General features: G+C 48.5%; 1 protein-coding gene across 1 annotated transcript; it reads left to right on the plus strand.

The window, feature by feature from the left end:
- Positions 1–2,188: 2,188 nt before the first annotated feature.
- LOC116274640 (putative uncharacterized protein FLJ44672) lies at positions 2,189–3,027 on the plus strand. Its single transcript, XM_031665872.1, has 2 exons — positions 2,189–2,379; positions 2,742–3,027. The coding sequence occupies exons 1-2, from the start codon at positions 2,189–2,191 to the stop codon at positions 2,896–2,898; spliced, it is 348 nt and encodes a 115-aa protein (XP_031521732.1). The 3' UTR covers positions 2,899–3,027.
- The last annotated feature ends 12,214 nt before the right edge of the window (positions 3,028–15,241 follow it).

Consider the following 15,241-nt stretch of genomic DNA (forward strand, 5'->3'; position numbering starts at 1 on the left):
GTTATCCAAGGGACTGTGTGGAGCTCCTTGCCAATGGGATATGGGATGCTGGTGATTTCCGGGAAGTGACCTCACAATGACTCAAGCTACCACTTACTGTTGATTGTGATGAAATGCCAGCTGAGGCACATGCCTTGGGAGCTAAGTGGCTGCTGCACTTGACCACTATGAAGACTGTTGTGAGAAGGGTCCTTTTGGATGTACTTGAGCAGGGGCCCCCAACGCCTGAGCCACGGAGCTGTAAGGAGCCACACAGCAGGTGTTGAGTGGAGCCATGGAGCTGTAAGGAGCCATACAGCAGGTGAATAGTGTTGAGTGAGGGAAGCTGCATCTTTATTTACAGCCACTCCCCATTGCTCACATTCCCCTGAGCTCCACCTTCTCTCAGATCAGCAGCAGCATTAGATTCCCATGAAAGCAAGCACCCCATTGTGAACTGTGCATGTGAGGGATCTACGTTGCGCTGTCCCTGTGAGAATCTAATGCCTGATGATCTGTCACTTTCTCCAATATCATCTTCAAGTGAGCCACTCCTGGCCCAGTTCCTGTCTCCTGTCGGCCTATACAGGCCAAGCTTCTGCCTCATGACTGCCTCTCCAGGTCGAGCTCCTCCTCCTGGCTCCATCTACAGGCCCAACACTTGCCTCAGATAAACTCTTCTGCCCAGCTCCTGTCCAGCTCACGGCGGCCATTGTAGGCCTGAAAATTCCTCAATTCAGACTCTCTAGGCCCACCTTCTGCCTCCTACTGGCCTGGACACACCCAACTCCAGACTTCTTAAAGTCAACTTTGCCAGGCCCACCTTTGGCCTCCCAGCAGCCTTGACAGGCCCAGCTCTTGCCTCATGGCAGCTTCCCAATGCCAGGTTTCTGCCTGCATTGCGGTAGTCTTGATGGACCCAACTCTTGCCTTAACAGCAGCCTCCCCACACCAAGTTTCTGCCTGCGTCATGGCAGGCTCCGACAGGCCCAGCTCCTGCCTCCCAGTGGCCTCTTTAGGCTCATCTTATGCCTCAAGGCGGCCACCCCAGGTGAAGCTCCTGCCTTTTGGCAGCCTCTAGAGGCCCAGCTCCTGCATCTCATGGCCTCCTGAGGCCCAGCTCATTCCTCAAAATGGACTTTCTACGACCAGCTTTTCCCTTTGGTGACTTCTCCAGGCCCAGAAATTCCTCAGTTCGGCCTCTCAAGGTGGAGTTGCTGCCTCCCTATACCCTCTCCAGGCCCAGTTTTTCCTCCCAGCTGTGTCTACAGTCCCAACTCCTGACTCACAACAACCTATTTTGGCTCAGCTCCTGCCCAGCACCTGGCAGCCTTTGTAGGCGTAAAGCTTCTTTAAGTCAAGATTTCCAGACCCAGATCATGCCTCACAGTGGCCTTGACAGGCCCAGCTACTGCCTGACGATGGCCACTCCAGGCCCAGGTCTTGCCTTTTCCCAGCTCCCCCAGGCCCAGCTCTTGCCTCACAGCAGCTTCCCCAGTCCAAGTTATAGCCTGCCACCCGACAGCCTCGACAGACCCAGCTCCTGCCTTACACTGGACTATTTAGGACAAGCTCATATGTCTTGCGGCCTCTCCGGGCCAAGCTCCTGCCTCACACTGGCCTCTATAGGCCCAGGTGCTCAATTGCACTGGCCTGTTTAGGCCCATCTCATGCCTCTCCTGGACTCTGCAGGCCACGATCCGGCCTCACACAGGATTCTATGGGCCAGGTCATCCCTCACACTGGCGTGTTTAAGATCAGGTCATGCCTCTCCACAGGCCGAGATCCTGCCTGTTGTAGGCCCCTTCAGGCTGAGCTGCTGCTTCAAAGTGGACCCTCCAGGCCCAGCTGTTGCCTGACCATGGCCTCCGCAGGTCAAGTGCTTACCTTTTCTCAGCCTCTACAGGCCAAGCTATTGCCTCCTGATATGGATTCTGCAGGCTCCAATCGTCCTGAAGTCATCCTCGCCAGGCCCAGTGCGTGTGTGTTGGGGGCCCCAACAACCACAGCCTCTGCCTCACAGTGGAGCCTCCAGGCCCAGCTCTTGCCTCAGCGTGGCCACCTCAGGCCAAGCTCCTGCCTTTTGGCGGCCTCTCCAGGCCCGGCTCTTGCCTCTCAGCATCCTCTCCAGGCCCAGAACTGTTTCTAGTCGGCCTCTCCAGGCCTGGCTCTCCCTCCCGGCCGTGTCTGCTGGCCCACCTCCTGCCACATGACAACCACATTTGGCCCAGCTCCTGGCAGCCTTTGTAGACCCCAGGCTTCTCTACGTCAGGCCTTCCAGGTCCACCTTCAGCTTCCTGGTGGCCTGGGGAGACCCAGCTCCTGCCTGACAAGGGCCTCTCCAGGCCCAGCTCTTGCCTCACATCGGCCTCCCCAGGCCACGTTTGTGCCTGCCTCGCAGCAGCCTTGACAGGCCCAGCTCCCGCCTGCGAGGTCCTTTTTAGGCTCATCTCATGCTTCACCGCGGTCTCCCCAGGCCACCCTCCTGCTTTTCAGCAGCCTCTGCAGACCCGGCTCCTGTGTCCCAATGGCCTCTTTAGGCCCAGCTCATGCCTCACCGTGGCCTCTTTAGGCCCAGCTTTTCCCTTCTGGCAGCCTCTCCAGACCCAGAACTTCCTCAAGTTGGCCTCCCCCAGCCCAGTTGCTTGCTGCCTCCCAGCCTTCTCTCCAGGCCCAGCTCTTTTCTCATGGCTGCGCCTGTAGACTCAATTCCTACCTCCAAACAGCCTCCTTTGACTCGACTCCTGCCCAGCTCCCAGCAGCCTTCGTAGGCCCGAAACCTCCTCCAGTTCAGCTGTCCAGGCCCACCTCTTACCTCGCAGCAGCCTTTCCAGGCCCAGCTCTTGCCTTCTGGCAGCCTTCCCCGGCCATGCTCCTGCCGGCCTCTCTGCAGTCTCAAGTCGGCCTCTACAGGCCTAGCCTTTGCCTTTCTTACGGTGGCCTCTCCAGGCCTAGTTCTTCCTTCTGGCTGCGTCTACATGCCCAACTCCTGCCTCACAACAACCTCTTTGGACTCAGCTCCCACCCAGCTCCTGCCAGCCTTTCTGGGCCCCAAACTTTTTCCAGGCAAGCCCTTTAGTCCCACCTTCTGCCTCCCGGTGGCCTGTACAGACCCAGCTCTCGCTTAAGAACAGCCTCTGCACGTCCTGCTCTTGCCTACCAGAGGCCTCTCCAGGTCCAATTCATGCCTCACGGCTGTTTTCCCCAGACCTTGGTCTTGACTTTTGGCTGCCTCTTCAGGCCCAGAACTTCCTCAAATCAGCCTCTCCAGTCCCAGCTGCTGCCTCCCGGCCTCGTCTCCAGTCCCAGCTCTTCCTCTGGCTGCATCTGTAGGCCCAGTTCCTGCCTCACAACAAACTCTTGGGCCTCAGCTGTTGCCCAGCTCCTGGAATCCTTTGTAGCCCTGAAACTTTTTCAAGTTAAGCTGTCTAGGCCCACAGTCTGCCTCGTGGCAGCCTGAACTGGCCCAGTTGCTGCCTGACAATGGCCTCTCCAGGCCCACCTGTTTCCTTGCAGAGGCCTTTCCAGCCCCAGCTCTTTCATCATGGTGGCCTTCCCCAGCCATGTTTCTTCCTGCCTCCTGGCAGCCTCAACAGGCCCAGCTAATGCCTCACACTGGCATCTCTAGGCCCAGCTGCTGCCTCACACTGGCCTCACCAGGCCCATCTCCTGCCTCACGACTGCCTCCCATAACCCAGCTCCTGTCTCGCTGTGGTCTCTCTTACACCAGCTCCTTCCTCACCATGGCCTCATCTGGCCCATCTTCTGCCTCACAGTGGCCACTCAGGGCCCATCTTCTGCCTCATGGTGGCCTCTTCTGGTTTTGCTCTTGCCTCACAGTTGCCTCTTCCAGATCCAGCTTTAAGTCTTTGATGTCAACAGCATCAAGGAGCCTAAAGCTTCCCTGGACTCTTATTTGTTCACAGCAGAGTGATTTAGCAAAAGCCGTCTCTTTTTTTAACCTTAAGAGTGGATTTCTGACAAATCGATAGTAAATTCTGCCTGTGTGGTTTCACAATGATTTCTGTTTTATTTAGTGTTTCATGGCTTTTCTTGTCTTCTGGGGGTAAGGATTGGAATGAACCTTGGGCCCTTTATATTTGCCCTGGACTTGGTAGCTTCTCACTTCATGTCTTCTATTTTTATATTTTTTACAGTTTTCTTTTTTTTTTTTTTTCCTTAGGGTCTTGCTCTGTCACCCAGGCTGGAGTGTAGTCATGTGATTATGGCTCACTGCAGCCTTGGCCTTTTGGCCTCAAGTGATCCTCCCAACTCAGCATCTTGAGTAGCTGAGGCTACAGGCACATGCCAATATGCCTGGCTAATTTCTGTTTTTTTCTGAGAGGTTGGTTCTCACTAGGTTGCCCAGGCTGGTCCCAAACTTTTGGACATAAGCAATCCTTTTGCCTGGGCCTTCCAAAGTGCTGAGATTACAAGCGTGAGCCACCATGCCTGGCCTGCCATTTACTTGTCATGAACTATTAAGAATTTACTTTTTGATTAATATACTATGACTATATACATTTATGTATATATAGATACATTAAATTTTTCTTTGATACCAATTTTTTCCTTTTTTTTTTTGAGGCAAGGTACTGCTTTGTCATTCAGGATGGAGTGCAGTGGTGTGATCTCAGCTCACTGCAAACTGCTTTTTTGAGTTGTGATCCTCCCACCTCAGCCTCCTGAGTAGATGGGACCCCAGGTATAAGCTGTCATGCCCAGGTAATTTTTACATTTGTTCTACAGAGGAAGTCTCACCATGTTTCCCAGACTGGTTTCAAACTCCTGGGCTCAAGTGATACTCCCACATCAGCTTCCCACAGTGCTGGGATTACAGGTGGGAGCCACACCTGGCCTGCCTTTTTCTTTTCATGGATCATTAAGAATTTACTTTAAGCCGGGCACAGTGGCTCACGCCTGTAATCCCAGCACTCTTAAGAGGACGAGGTGGGTGGATCATGAGGTCAGGAGTTCAAGACCAGCCTGGCCAAGATGGTGAAACCCTGTATCTACTAAAAATACCAAAATTAGCCATGTGTGGTGTAATCCCAGCTGTTCAGGAGGCTGAGGCAGGAGAATCGCTTGAACACGGGGGGGGGGTGGAGGTGGCAGTGAACCAAGATAGTGCCACTGCACTCCAGCCTGGGCGACAGAGTTAAACTCTATCCAGAAGAAAGAAAAAAGAAGAATTTGCTTTTTGATTAGTGTACTGTAACTATATATGTATGTATATGTGTGTTATCTATTCATATGTGAATATATGTGTGTATATATTTTCATAGCATACACACACACATATACATTGTGAAAAGAGATATTTGAATACCTAGAAACTGATAAGCTTCTTCCAGGTTTTGAAACCACCCTTAGCACAAACACAAAAGAAATACAAAGTATCATTATTAATGACCATGGACCAAGATGACCATGAGTCAGTAGTACTTTGCACCTCAACCACCTTCCAGCAGAGCATCTCAAAGGGCTGGATATATCTGAACATCACATCCTTTCACATACACTAGGATGCTTTGTAATTATTAAGACCTCAGTATGACCCTTGTCAGCTTGAAATCAAACTGTTTCTCAAATCATGGAGATATTGAGTAACAGCTTTGGTCAGGAAACAGGTATTGCATTTGGTTCGTCATGGTAAATTCCTGGCCTAGGCAGATGAAATATTGCAGAAGTGTGCTTGTGTTTTTGTGTGTGTGTGTGTGTGTGTGTGTGTGTGTGTATACATTCTTGCGCACAGATATGGGGATGGAAGTAGTGGGGTTGAATTTGATGAAACCAGCAGTGGGCAGGCTTCTGGGAAGAGGGAACTTGTTTTGGCAGCAGCTGTGTAACTCTAGAATTAACAAATGCTTGTAAGCCTCAGTTTTCTCTCCTGAAAAATAAAGATTATAGTTCCTGCCTTGATGCGTGGATTAGGTGATTCACTATATGCAAAATATCTAGTATGTAATAGGCGCTGAACTAATACTACTTTCTGTAGCTCATTCTTTATCACTGCTTAATTTTAAAAAGTTTACTGCTTTTATAAAAATTATTTGTAATTATTCATAAAATCTAAGTCCTATAGAAAAGTACAAAGCAGGCCGGATTACACCTGTAATCCCAGCACTTTGTGAAGGCAGGGCAGGAGGATTGCTCAAGGCCAGGAGTTTGAGACCAGCATGAGCAACATAGCAAGATCCCATCTCTAAAAAATTAAAAACTAGTTATGGTAACGCACACCTATAGTCCCAGCGACTCGGGAGGCTGAGGCAGGTAGATCACTAAAACCCAGGAGTTTGAGACTGTAGCCTGGGCAACAGAGTGAGACCTTGTCAGAGAGAGGGAGGTGGAAAGAGAGAGAGAGGAGAGAAAAGAAAACTACAAAGAAGCAAGTAACAAATCAAGAAATTTTCAACCACCAAGAAATAACTCTCAACATTAGGTGGTATGGCCAGGCGTGATAGCTCATGCTTGTAATTTTAGCACTTTGGGAGGCCAAGGCAGGTGGCTTACTTGAAGTCAGGAGTTTGAGACCAGCCTGGCAAACATGATGAAACCCCGTCTCTACTAAAAATACAAAAATTAGCTGGGCGTGCTGGGCACCTGTAATCCCAACTACTCGAGAGGCTGAGGCACGAGACTCGCTTGAGCCTGGGAGGCGGAGGTTGCAGTGAGCCAAGATCGCACCATTCCACTGTAGCCTGGAAAACAGAGAGAGACTCTGTCTCAAAAAAAAAATTAGGCAGTAATTAATTCATACCTCTTTTTGTGCAAATAGGTACTTACCGAAGTAGATAGATTAATGGATTAAAAATAACTGCCAGGCGCTATGGCTCATGCCTGTAATCCCAGCACTTTGGGAGGGTGAAGCAGGCGGATCACGAGGTCCGGAGATGGAGACAATCCTGGCCAACACGGTGAAACCCTGTCTCTACTGAAAATACAAAAATTAGCTGGGTGTGGTGGCGGGCACCTGTAATCCCAGCTACTTGGGAGGCTGAGGCAGGAGAATCGCTTGAACCTGGGAGGTGGAGGTTGCAGTGAGTGAGATCACACCACTGCACTTCAGCCTGGCGACAGAGCGAGACTCCATCTCTAAATAAATAAATAAATAATAAATAAATAGCTTTATGTATTTTATATGTGTTTTAGTTTAAATATATGTAACTTTCATTTTGCTTGATACAACAGCAGCTGAAGAAACTAAGGTGAGAGAATTTCTGAACTTCAGATAAATGCCTATGTGCAAGTGATGTATTTTTATTCAACATTCATTAAAATGAAAAAAGATAAAAGTATCATGATTCTTTTTAACCTGCAGTTTCTATTTTCACCCAGAGCGGGTGTATTTTTGGAAATGGTCCATATTTGAGGGTTTCTGTTTAATGGGTTTCTACTTGGATGACCATTCTTTTTTTTTATGTATGTATGTATGTATGTATGTATTTATTTGAGATGAAGTCTCCCTCTGTCACCCAGGCTGGAGTGCAGTGGCATGATCTTGGCTCACTGCAATCTCCACCTCCTGGGTTCACGCCATTTTCCTGCCTCAGCCTCCCTAGTAGCTGGGACTACAGGAGCCTGCCACCACGCCCTGCTAATTTTTTGTATTTTTAGTAGAGATAGGGTTTCACCGTGTTAGCCAGGATGGTCTCAATCTCCTGACCTCGTGATCTGCCCACCTGGGCTTCCCAAAGTTCTGGGATTATAGGCGTGAGCCACCACACCTGGCCTTTGGATGACCATTCTTTTTTATTTTTTAATTATTTTTTTGAGAGAGAGAGTCTTGCTCTGTCGCCCACATTGGAGTGCAGTGGTGCGATCTCCGCTAACTGCAATCTCTGCCTCCCAGGTTCAATCGATTCTGCTGCCTCAACCTCCTGAGTAGCTGGGATTACAGGCGCACACTACTACACCCAGCTAATTTTTGTATTTTTAGTAGAGATGGGATTTCACCATCTTGGCCAGGGTGGTCTCAAACTTCTGACCATAGGTGATCCTCCTGCCTCAGCCTCTCAAAGTGCTGGGATTACAGGCGTGAGTCACCGCACCTGGCATGGGAGAATATTCTTGATTCATTTTCCTTTTCTTCAGTTCTTTCTTTAAGTTCTGACTCTATTGTCATCTGGCTCTAGCTGGGGCTATGGGAAGGTCTGAGGCTGGCTAGAGGTTCTTCTCACATGTACGTTTTATTTTCCTACTCAAAGGCCAGTAGAGTACTTTCTTTATCATTGAAATTCAACAGTTTAGCCAGGGTCGGCCCTAGGCCAGTCATTCTGTATTAGTTCATCCAGGTGTACGGTGTGTCCTTTGACTACTGACTATGTACTTTTCAATCTCCGCATGCAATCATTCTTTTTCTTTCTTTCTTCCTCCCTCCCTCCCTTCCTTCTTCTCTTTCTTCTTTTTCTTTCTCTTTGCTTTCTTTTTTCCTTTTCTTTCTTGCCTTCCTTAGTAGTTTATTCCTTTTTCTTTTCTTTCTCCCTTCCTCCTTCCCTCCTTCCCTCCCTCTCTCTCTCCGTCCCTCTCTCCCTCCTTTCCCTCCCTCCCTCTCTCCTGCTCTCTCTCTCTGTCCCTCCCTCCCTCCCTCTCTCCCTCCTTTCCCTCCTTCCCTCTCTCCTGCTCTCTCTCCGTCCGTCCCTCCCTGCCTCCCTCTCTCCCTCCTTTCCCTCCCTCCCTCCCTCCCTCCATTCCTACGTTTCTTCTTTCTTTCAAGACAAGGTTTTGCTCTATCACCCAGGCTCTAGAACGCAGTGGTGTCGTCATAGCTCACTGCAGCCTTAAACTCCTGGGCTCAAAGGATCTTCCCACCTCAGCCTCCCGAGTAGCTGGGACTACAGGCATGCACCACCACACCTGGCTAATTTTTGTTACATTTGTAGAGATGGGGTCTTGCTATGTTGCCCAGGCTTGTCTTGGACTCCTGGTCAAGCTAGCCTCCCACCTCAGCCTCTGAAAGCACTGGGATTATAGGCGTGAGCCACTGTGCCCAGCCCTGTTTTATTTTTTTAGGTTGTCTAACTCAGGGTCACCCATCGACAACCCAGTGTTAGACTACTGTCTCTAATTTCCATAATCATTTTCTTCAGTTGCTTTATTGTAGTTCTTTTATCCTCTGATTCACTTTGATTATATCAAGCATTTTCTATGTGTTGAACCATTTTTTTTTTTTTTTTTGAGAAGGAGTCTCTCTCTCTCTCCCAGGCTGGAATGCAGTGGTGTAATCTCAGCTCACTGCAACCTCTGCCTCCCAAGTTCAAGCGATTCTCCTGCCTCAGCCTCCCGAGTAGCTGGGATTACAGGTGAACACCACCACGGCCGGCTAATTTTCGTATTTTTAGTAGAGACGGGGTTTCACCATGATTGTCAGGCTGGTCTCAAACTCCTGACCTCAAGTGATCCTTCTGCCTCAGCCTCCCAAGGTGCTAGGATTACAGATTACAGGCATGAGCCACTGCGCCCAGCTGCCACTTTTTCTTTATTCTTTTTTCCATTGATGGAAGGAAACTTAGGTTGATTCCATCCCTTCACTGTTGCGAATAGTTGTCTGCAATTTTTTTTACACTTGTCATCAAGCGATATAATCTAGTTGCAGGCCGGGTGCGGTGGCTCACGCCTGTAAAATCCCGGCACTTTAGGAGGCTGAGGCAGGTGGATCACACAGTCAGGAGATCGAGACCATCCTGGCCAACATGGTGAAATCCCGTCTCTACTGAACATACAAAAATTAGCCGGGCGTGGTGGCTTGTGCCTGTAGTCCCAGCTACTCAGGAGGCTGAGGCAGCAGAATCACTTGAACCCGGGAGGTGGAGGTTGCAGTGAGCCGAGATCGGGCCACTGCACTCCAGCCTGGGCAGCAGAGCAAGATTCCATCTCAAAAAAAAAATCTAGTTTATCTTCCCTTGAATGTGAATTTAGTCCCCTGCTTCTATAAGTAGAATACAGTGGAAGTGGTGCTCATGATCTGCCAAAGTTAGGTCATAAAAGATGACACTGTTTCCACTTGGCGCTCCTTCCTGGGATGGGTGCACTTAGAACCCTTTCACCATTTTGTGAGAAAGCCCAGGCCATGTACAGAGGTGATGTGTGGGTGTTCCACCGGATAGCCCCAGCTGAGGCCCTAGCTAAGAGTCCAAATTAACCAGGAGATATTTGAGCAAGGAAACCTTTGAGACTATTCCAACTGCATACTGTTTGAAGGCAACCACATAAGACATACAGAGGCAGAACTGCCTAGGTGAGTCTAGTCAGCCTCCAGTATTGTGAGAAGACGAATAAGCATCGTTGTAACTTTATACCATTAAGCTTGGAGTGGTTCGTTATACAGCAATAGATAGCTGATACACAAAGTGATCTTCCAATATGAGTATTATATCAGCTCTCCACTTGACAGCATTTAATGAGTTAGAATTGAGTGTAAAAGTCAAAATCCAGGCTGCGTGTAGAGGCTCACGCCTGTAATCCCAGCACTTTGGGAGGCCGAGGCAGGTGGATCACGAGGTCAGGAGTTCAAGACCAGCCTGGCCAAGATGGTGAAATCCTGTCTCTACTAAAACCATAAAAATTACCTGGGCGTGGTGGCGGGCACCTGTGATCCCAGCTACTGGGGAGGCTGAGGCAGGAGGATTGCTTGAACCTGGGAGATGGAGGTTGCGGTAAGCCAAGATAGCACCACTGCACTCCAGCCCAAGCAACAGAGTGAGACTCCATCTCAAAAAAAAAACAAAAAAACAAAAAAAAAAAACCCAATCCTGAATCCATCTGACAAGGGATTAGTAACCAGAGTATAACCAGGTGGAAAAAAAAATCAATACAAAAAAAATCTGTCTGATTTTAAAATGGGCAAAAGATCAGAATAGACACTTCTGAAAACATAAAAATGGCAAACAGGCATATGAAAAGGTGCTCAACATCATTGATCATCAGGGAAATGCAAATCAGAACTATAGTGAGCTATCATCCTACCCCAGTTAAAATGGCTTATATCCAAAAGACAGGCAATACCAAATGCTATTGAGGATGTAGGGAAAAGGGAGCCCTGGTACCCTGTTGATGGGAATGTAAATTAGTACAACCACTATGGAGAACGTTTTGAGGGTCCTCAAAAAACTAAAAATAGAGCTACTTTATGATTCAGTAATCTTACTGCTGGGTATGTAACCAAAAGAAAGAAAATCAGTACATTAAAGAAATATCTGCATTTTTATATTTATTGCAACACTATTCACAATAGCCAAGATTTAGAATCAATCTAAGTGTCCACCAACAGGTGAATGGATAGAGAAAATGTGGTACATACACGCAATGGAAGACTGTTCAGCCGTGAGAAAGAATAGAATCCTATTATTTGCAACAACGTGGGTAGAACTGGAGGTCATTATGTTAACTAAAATAAGCCAGACACAGAAAGACAAATTTTGCATGTTCCCAGTCATTTGTGGGTGTTAAAAATTAAAACAATTGAACTCCTGAAGATGGAGGGCAGAATGATGGTTACCAGAGGCTGGGAAGGGTAGTGGGCTGGAGGAGGTGCACAGGAATGATTAGCGGATACAAAAGTACAGTTAGAATGAATAAGATGTAGTATTTGGTAGTACAACAGCATGACTATAGTAAACAATTTTTGTATATTTAAAAATAGCTAAAAGAGGCCAGGCGCAGTGGCTCACACCTGTAATCCAAGCACTTTGGGAGGCTGAGACAGGTGGATCACCTGAGGTCAGGAGTTTGAGACCAGCCTGGCCAACATGGTGAACCCCTGTCTCTACTAAAAATACAAAAATTAGCTGGGTGTGGTGGTGAACGCCTATAGTCCCAGCTGCTTGGGAGGCTGAGGCAGGGGAATCGCTTGAACCCGGGAGGTGGAGTTTTCAGTGAGCCGAGATCAAGCCATTGCACTCCATCCTGGACAAGAGTGAAACTCCATCTTGAAAAAAAAAAAAATTAACCAGATGTGGTGGCACGTGCCTGTAGTCCCAGCTCCTGGGGAGGCTGAAGTGAGAGGATCCTTGAGCCCAGGAGATAGAGGCTGCACTGAGCCATGATTGCCCCACTGTACTCCAGCTTATCTCTAAAAACAAAGGCCGGGCGTGATGGCTCATGCCTAAAATCCCAGCACTTTGGGAGGCCGAGGCGGGTGGATCACCTGAGGTCAGGGTTCGAGACCAGCCTGGCCAACATGGTGAAGCCCTGTCACTACTAAAAAATACAAAAATTAGCCAGGCATGGTGGCAGACGCCTATACTCCCAGCTACCTGGGAGTCTGAGGCATGAGAATTGCTTGAACCCAGGAGGGAGAGGCTGCAGTGAGCAGAGATTATGCCACTGCACTCCAGCCTTGGTGACAAAGCAGGACCTCTTCTCAAAGAAAAAATAAAAACACTAAAAAGAACATTCCAGCTGCTTGTCAAGAGACTGGACATGGAGGGGCAAGAGTGGGTGCAGGACATCTGGTGAGGAGCTGCCACATCAACATCTTTTGATCACACCAGGCCACGTTTTGAGCGGGGCCTCTGCTAGAATGTGGCCCAGCCTTACATGCCAGACACAGACACAGAAAGACAAGTGTCAGGAGAGGTCCTGTGAGGTCACACTGTGGAGGCTTCCTGGGGAAGCTGGCTCTTCAAAATCAACATCTTGGTTCATTCCTTTGATGCTGGAGACAAAGCCTGTCTCTCCTCATATGTCTGCTCAAGACAGTTAAAAGCAGAGTGGAGTGTCTCTTTATCCAGGAGCTTAGGCTGCTCTGGAGTTTGCACAAACACAAATAATCATCACAGGCTCTCAGGCCACATGTCTTGGTTATGACCCAAAACAGCCCTTCAGCAGTGGACGTCTACATAGTGGAAGTTCCCAAACACCTCTTTTAAAAATACATATATATACACACACACAGACAGGGTCTCACTATGTTGCCCAGGCTGGTCTCGAACTCCCAGCCTCAAGAGATCCTCCTGCCTCAGCCTCCCAAAGTGGTGGGATTACAGGTGTGAGCCACTGAGTCTGGCCCTTTGTTGTTGTTTTTAGACAGGGTCTTGCTCTGTCACACAGGCTGGAGTGCAGTGGCATAATTACAGCTCGCTGCACCTTCAAATTCCTGGGCTCAGGTGATCCTCCTGCCTCAGCCTCCTGAGAAGCTGGGACCACAGGCATGCACCACCACACCCAGCTAAGTAAAAAAAAAAAATTTTTTTCTAGAGACAAGGTCTTGCTGTATTGACCAGGCTGATCTTGAACTCCTGATCTAAAGCCATCCTCCTGCCTCCACCTCCCACCTTGAACTCTTTTCCCAGGTTTGAAAATAAAATTTACACTTTGAGAAGGAGGAAGAAATGGGGAAGATAGAGAGCCAAGAAGCCAACCAGCCTTGCCTGAATAAACACTAAATCCCTTAAATTGATTTTACTTCAATAATACAGCTAATTAAGGTTTTTTTTTTTTTTTTTTTTAAGTTCCCACTTGGCATGTGAAACAGTTTCTTCCTCAGTAAATTTGAATATCAAGTGTCTGTTCTGTGGTGTCTATTCTGTGATTGAGAAGGAATGAAGCAAGTATTTCACACATGGGAAACCATTGTTAAATGATTGTATTATAGAAAGGGGTGGACGGGACAGGGGCGAGGCAGGGGCAGATGTCACCGTGCCTGTGTCCCTGTGCTCCCCACCCACCTCCTCTGTCCCTGCTCCCCATGGTGTTTGTCAGGGGGCACAGTGCGCTGAAGGAGGGGTTACCAGGTGGCATATCCAGAAGACATCATTCTCGGCTTCATGGAATCCACTTACTTTGATCTACTTTGTTTCCTCATGATCTGATTTGTTTACTCATGAAATTCATTCAACGGGCCGGGCACGTTGGCTCATGCCTGTAATTCCAGCACTTTGAGAGGATGAGGCAGGCAGATCACGAGGTCAAGAGTTCAACACCACCCTGGCCTTGCTGGTGAAACCCCGTCTCTACTAAAAATACAAAAATTAGCTGGGCATGGTGGCAGGTGCCTATAATCCCAGCTACTCAAGTGGCTAAGGCAGAGAATTGCTTGAACCCGGGAGGTGGAGGTTGCAGTGAGCTTAGATCTCACCACTGTACTCCAGCCTGGGCAACAGAGCGAGACTCCATTTCAAAAAACAAAAACAAACCAAACAACAACAAAAAACAAATTCATTAAACGTTCACGTCAGCAGCTTCTGAATATCTTTTTTTTTTTTTTTTTGAGACGGAGTTTTGGTCTTATTGCCCAGGCTGGGGTGCAATGGTGCGATCTCGGCTCACTGCAACCTCCTGCCTCAGCCTCCCGAGTAGCTGGGATTACAGGCATGTGCCACCATGCCTGGCTAATTTTGTATTTTTAGTAGAGACGGGGTTTCTCTATGTTGAGCAGGCTGGTCTCAAACTCCTGATCTCAGGTGATCCGCCCACCTTGGCCCCAGAGTGCTGGGATTACAAGTGTGAGCCACTGTGCCCAGCCAGCAGCTTCTGAATATCTAAGCCAATTGTTAAACATAGTGATGTTACTAGATTCTTAAAACAAGCTGGAGGCTGGGTGCAGTAGCTCACACCTGTAATCTAACACTTTGGGAGGCTGAGGTGGGTGGATCACCTGTGGGCAGGAGTTCGAGACCAGCCTGGCCAACATGGCGAAACCTCATCTTTACTGAAAAAAATAGAAAAAAATTAACTCAGCATGGTGGCAGGCACCTGTAATCCCAGCTACTTGGGAGGCTGAGGCAGGAGAATCGCTAGAACCTGGGAGTCCGGGGTTGCAGAGAGCCAAGATCGCACCACTGCACTCCAACCTGGGTGACAGAGCAAGACTTCATCTCAGAAAAAAAAACAAAACAAACTAGAGACGGGTTTGTTTTAGCTTCATTTTGAAACTGTGAAGACAGGCAGTGAGAATGAGTTGGGTTGTCCAAATTCAGGCAGCAAGCTGGAGACCACACGGTCCCTGGCCCTTTGCAGCCAGAGTATGTGGGCCGACTGTGTGGGGGTATGCACTCCCCCTCCGTCTGCCGGCACTACCATGTACCATGTCTGGCCTCGTCACCTGGAGACCTGGGAGTCTTCTTTGGTTTTCCCTGACCTTTGCCACCAGATCTGCTTACTTGCAAGGCCTGTTGCCTGTGCCCCTCCCAGCCTTTCCCGTCTTCCTCCTTTTTATCTTGGTCATTGTTTCAACCCAGCTAGAATCATATCTGCCCAGAGTACTCCAATAGTTCCTAGTTGGGAGTCCTCTAAACTCTTTTGTTTAAACAAATTTGGCCAA

This window comes from Papio anubis, chromosome 4 (genome assembly GCF_008728515.1).
Source record: "Papio anubis isolate 15944 chromosome 4, Panubis1.0, whole genome shotgun sequence".
In the NCBI taxonomy this organism is placed as follows: domain Eukaryota; kingdom Metazoa; phylum Chordata; class Mammalia; order Primates; family Cercopithecidae; genus Papio; species Papio anubis.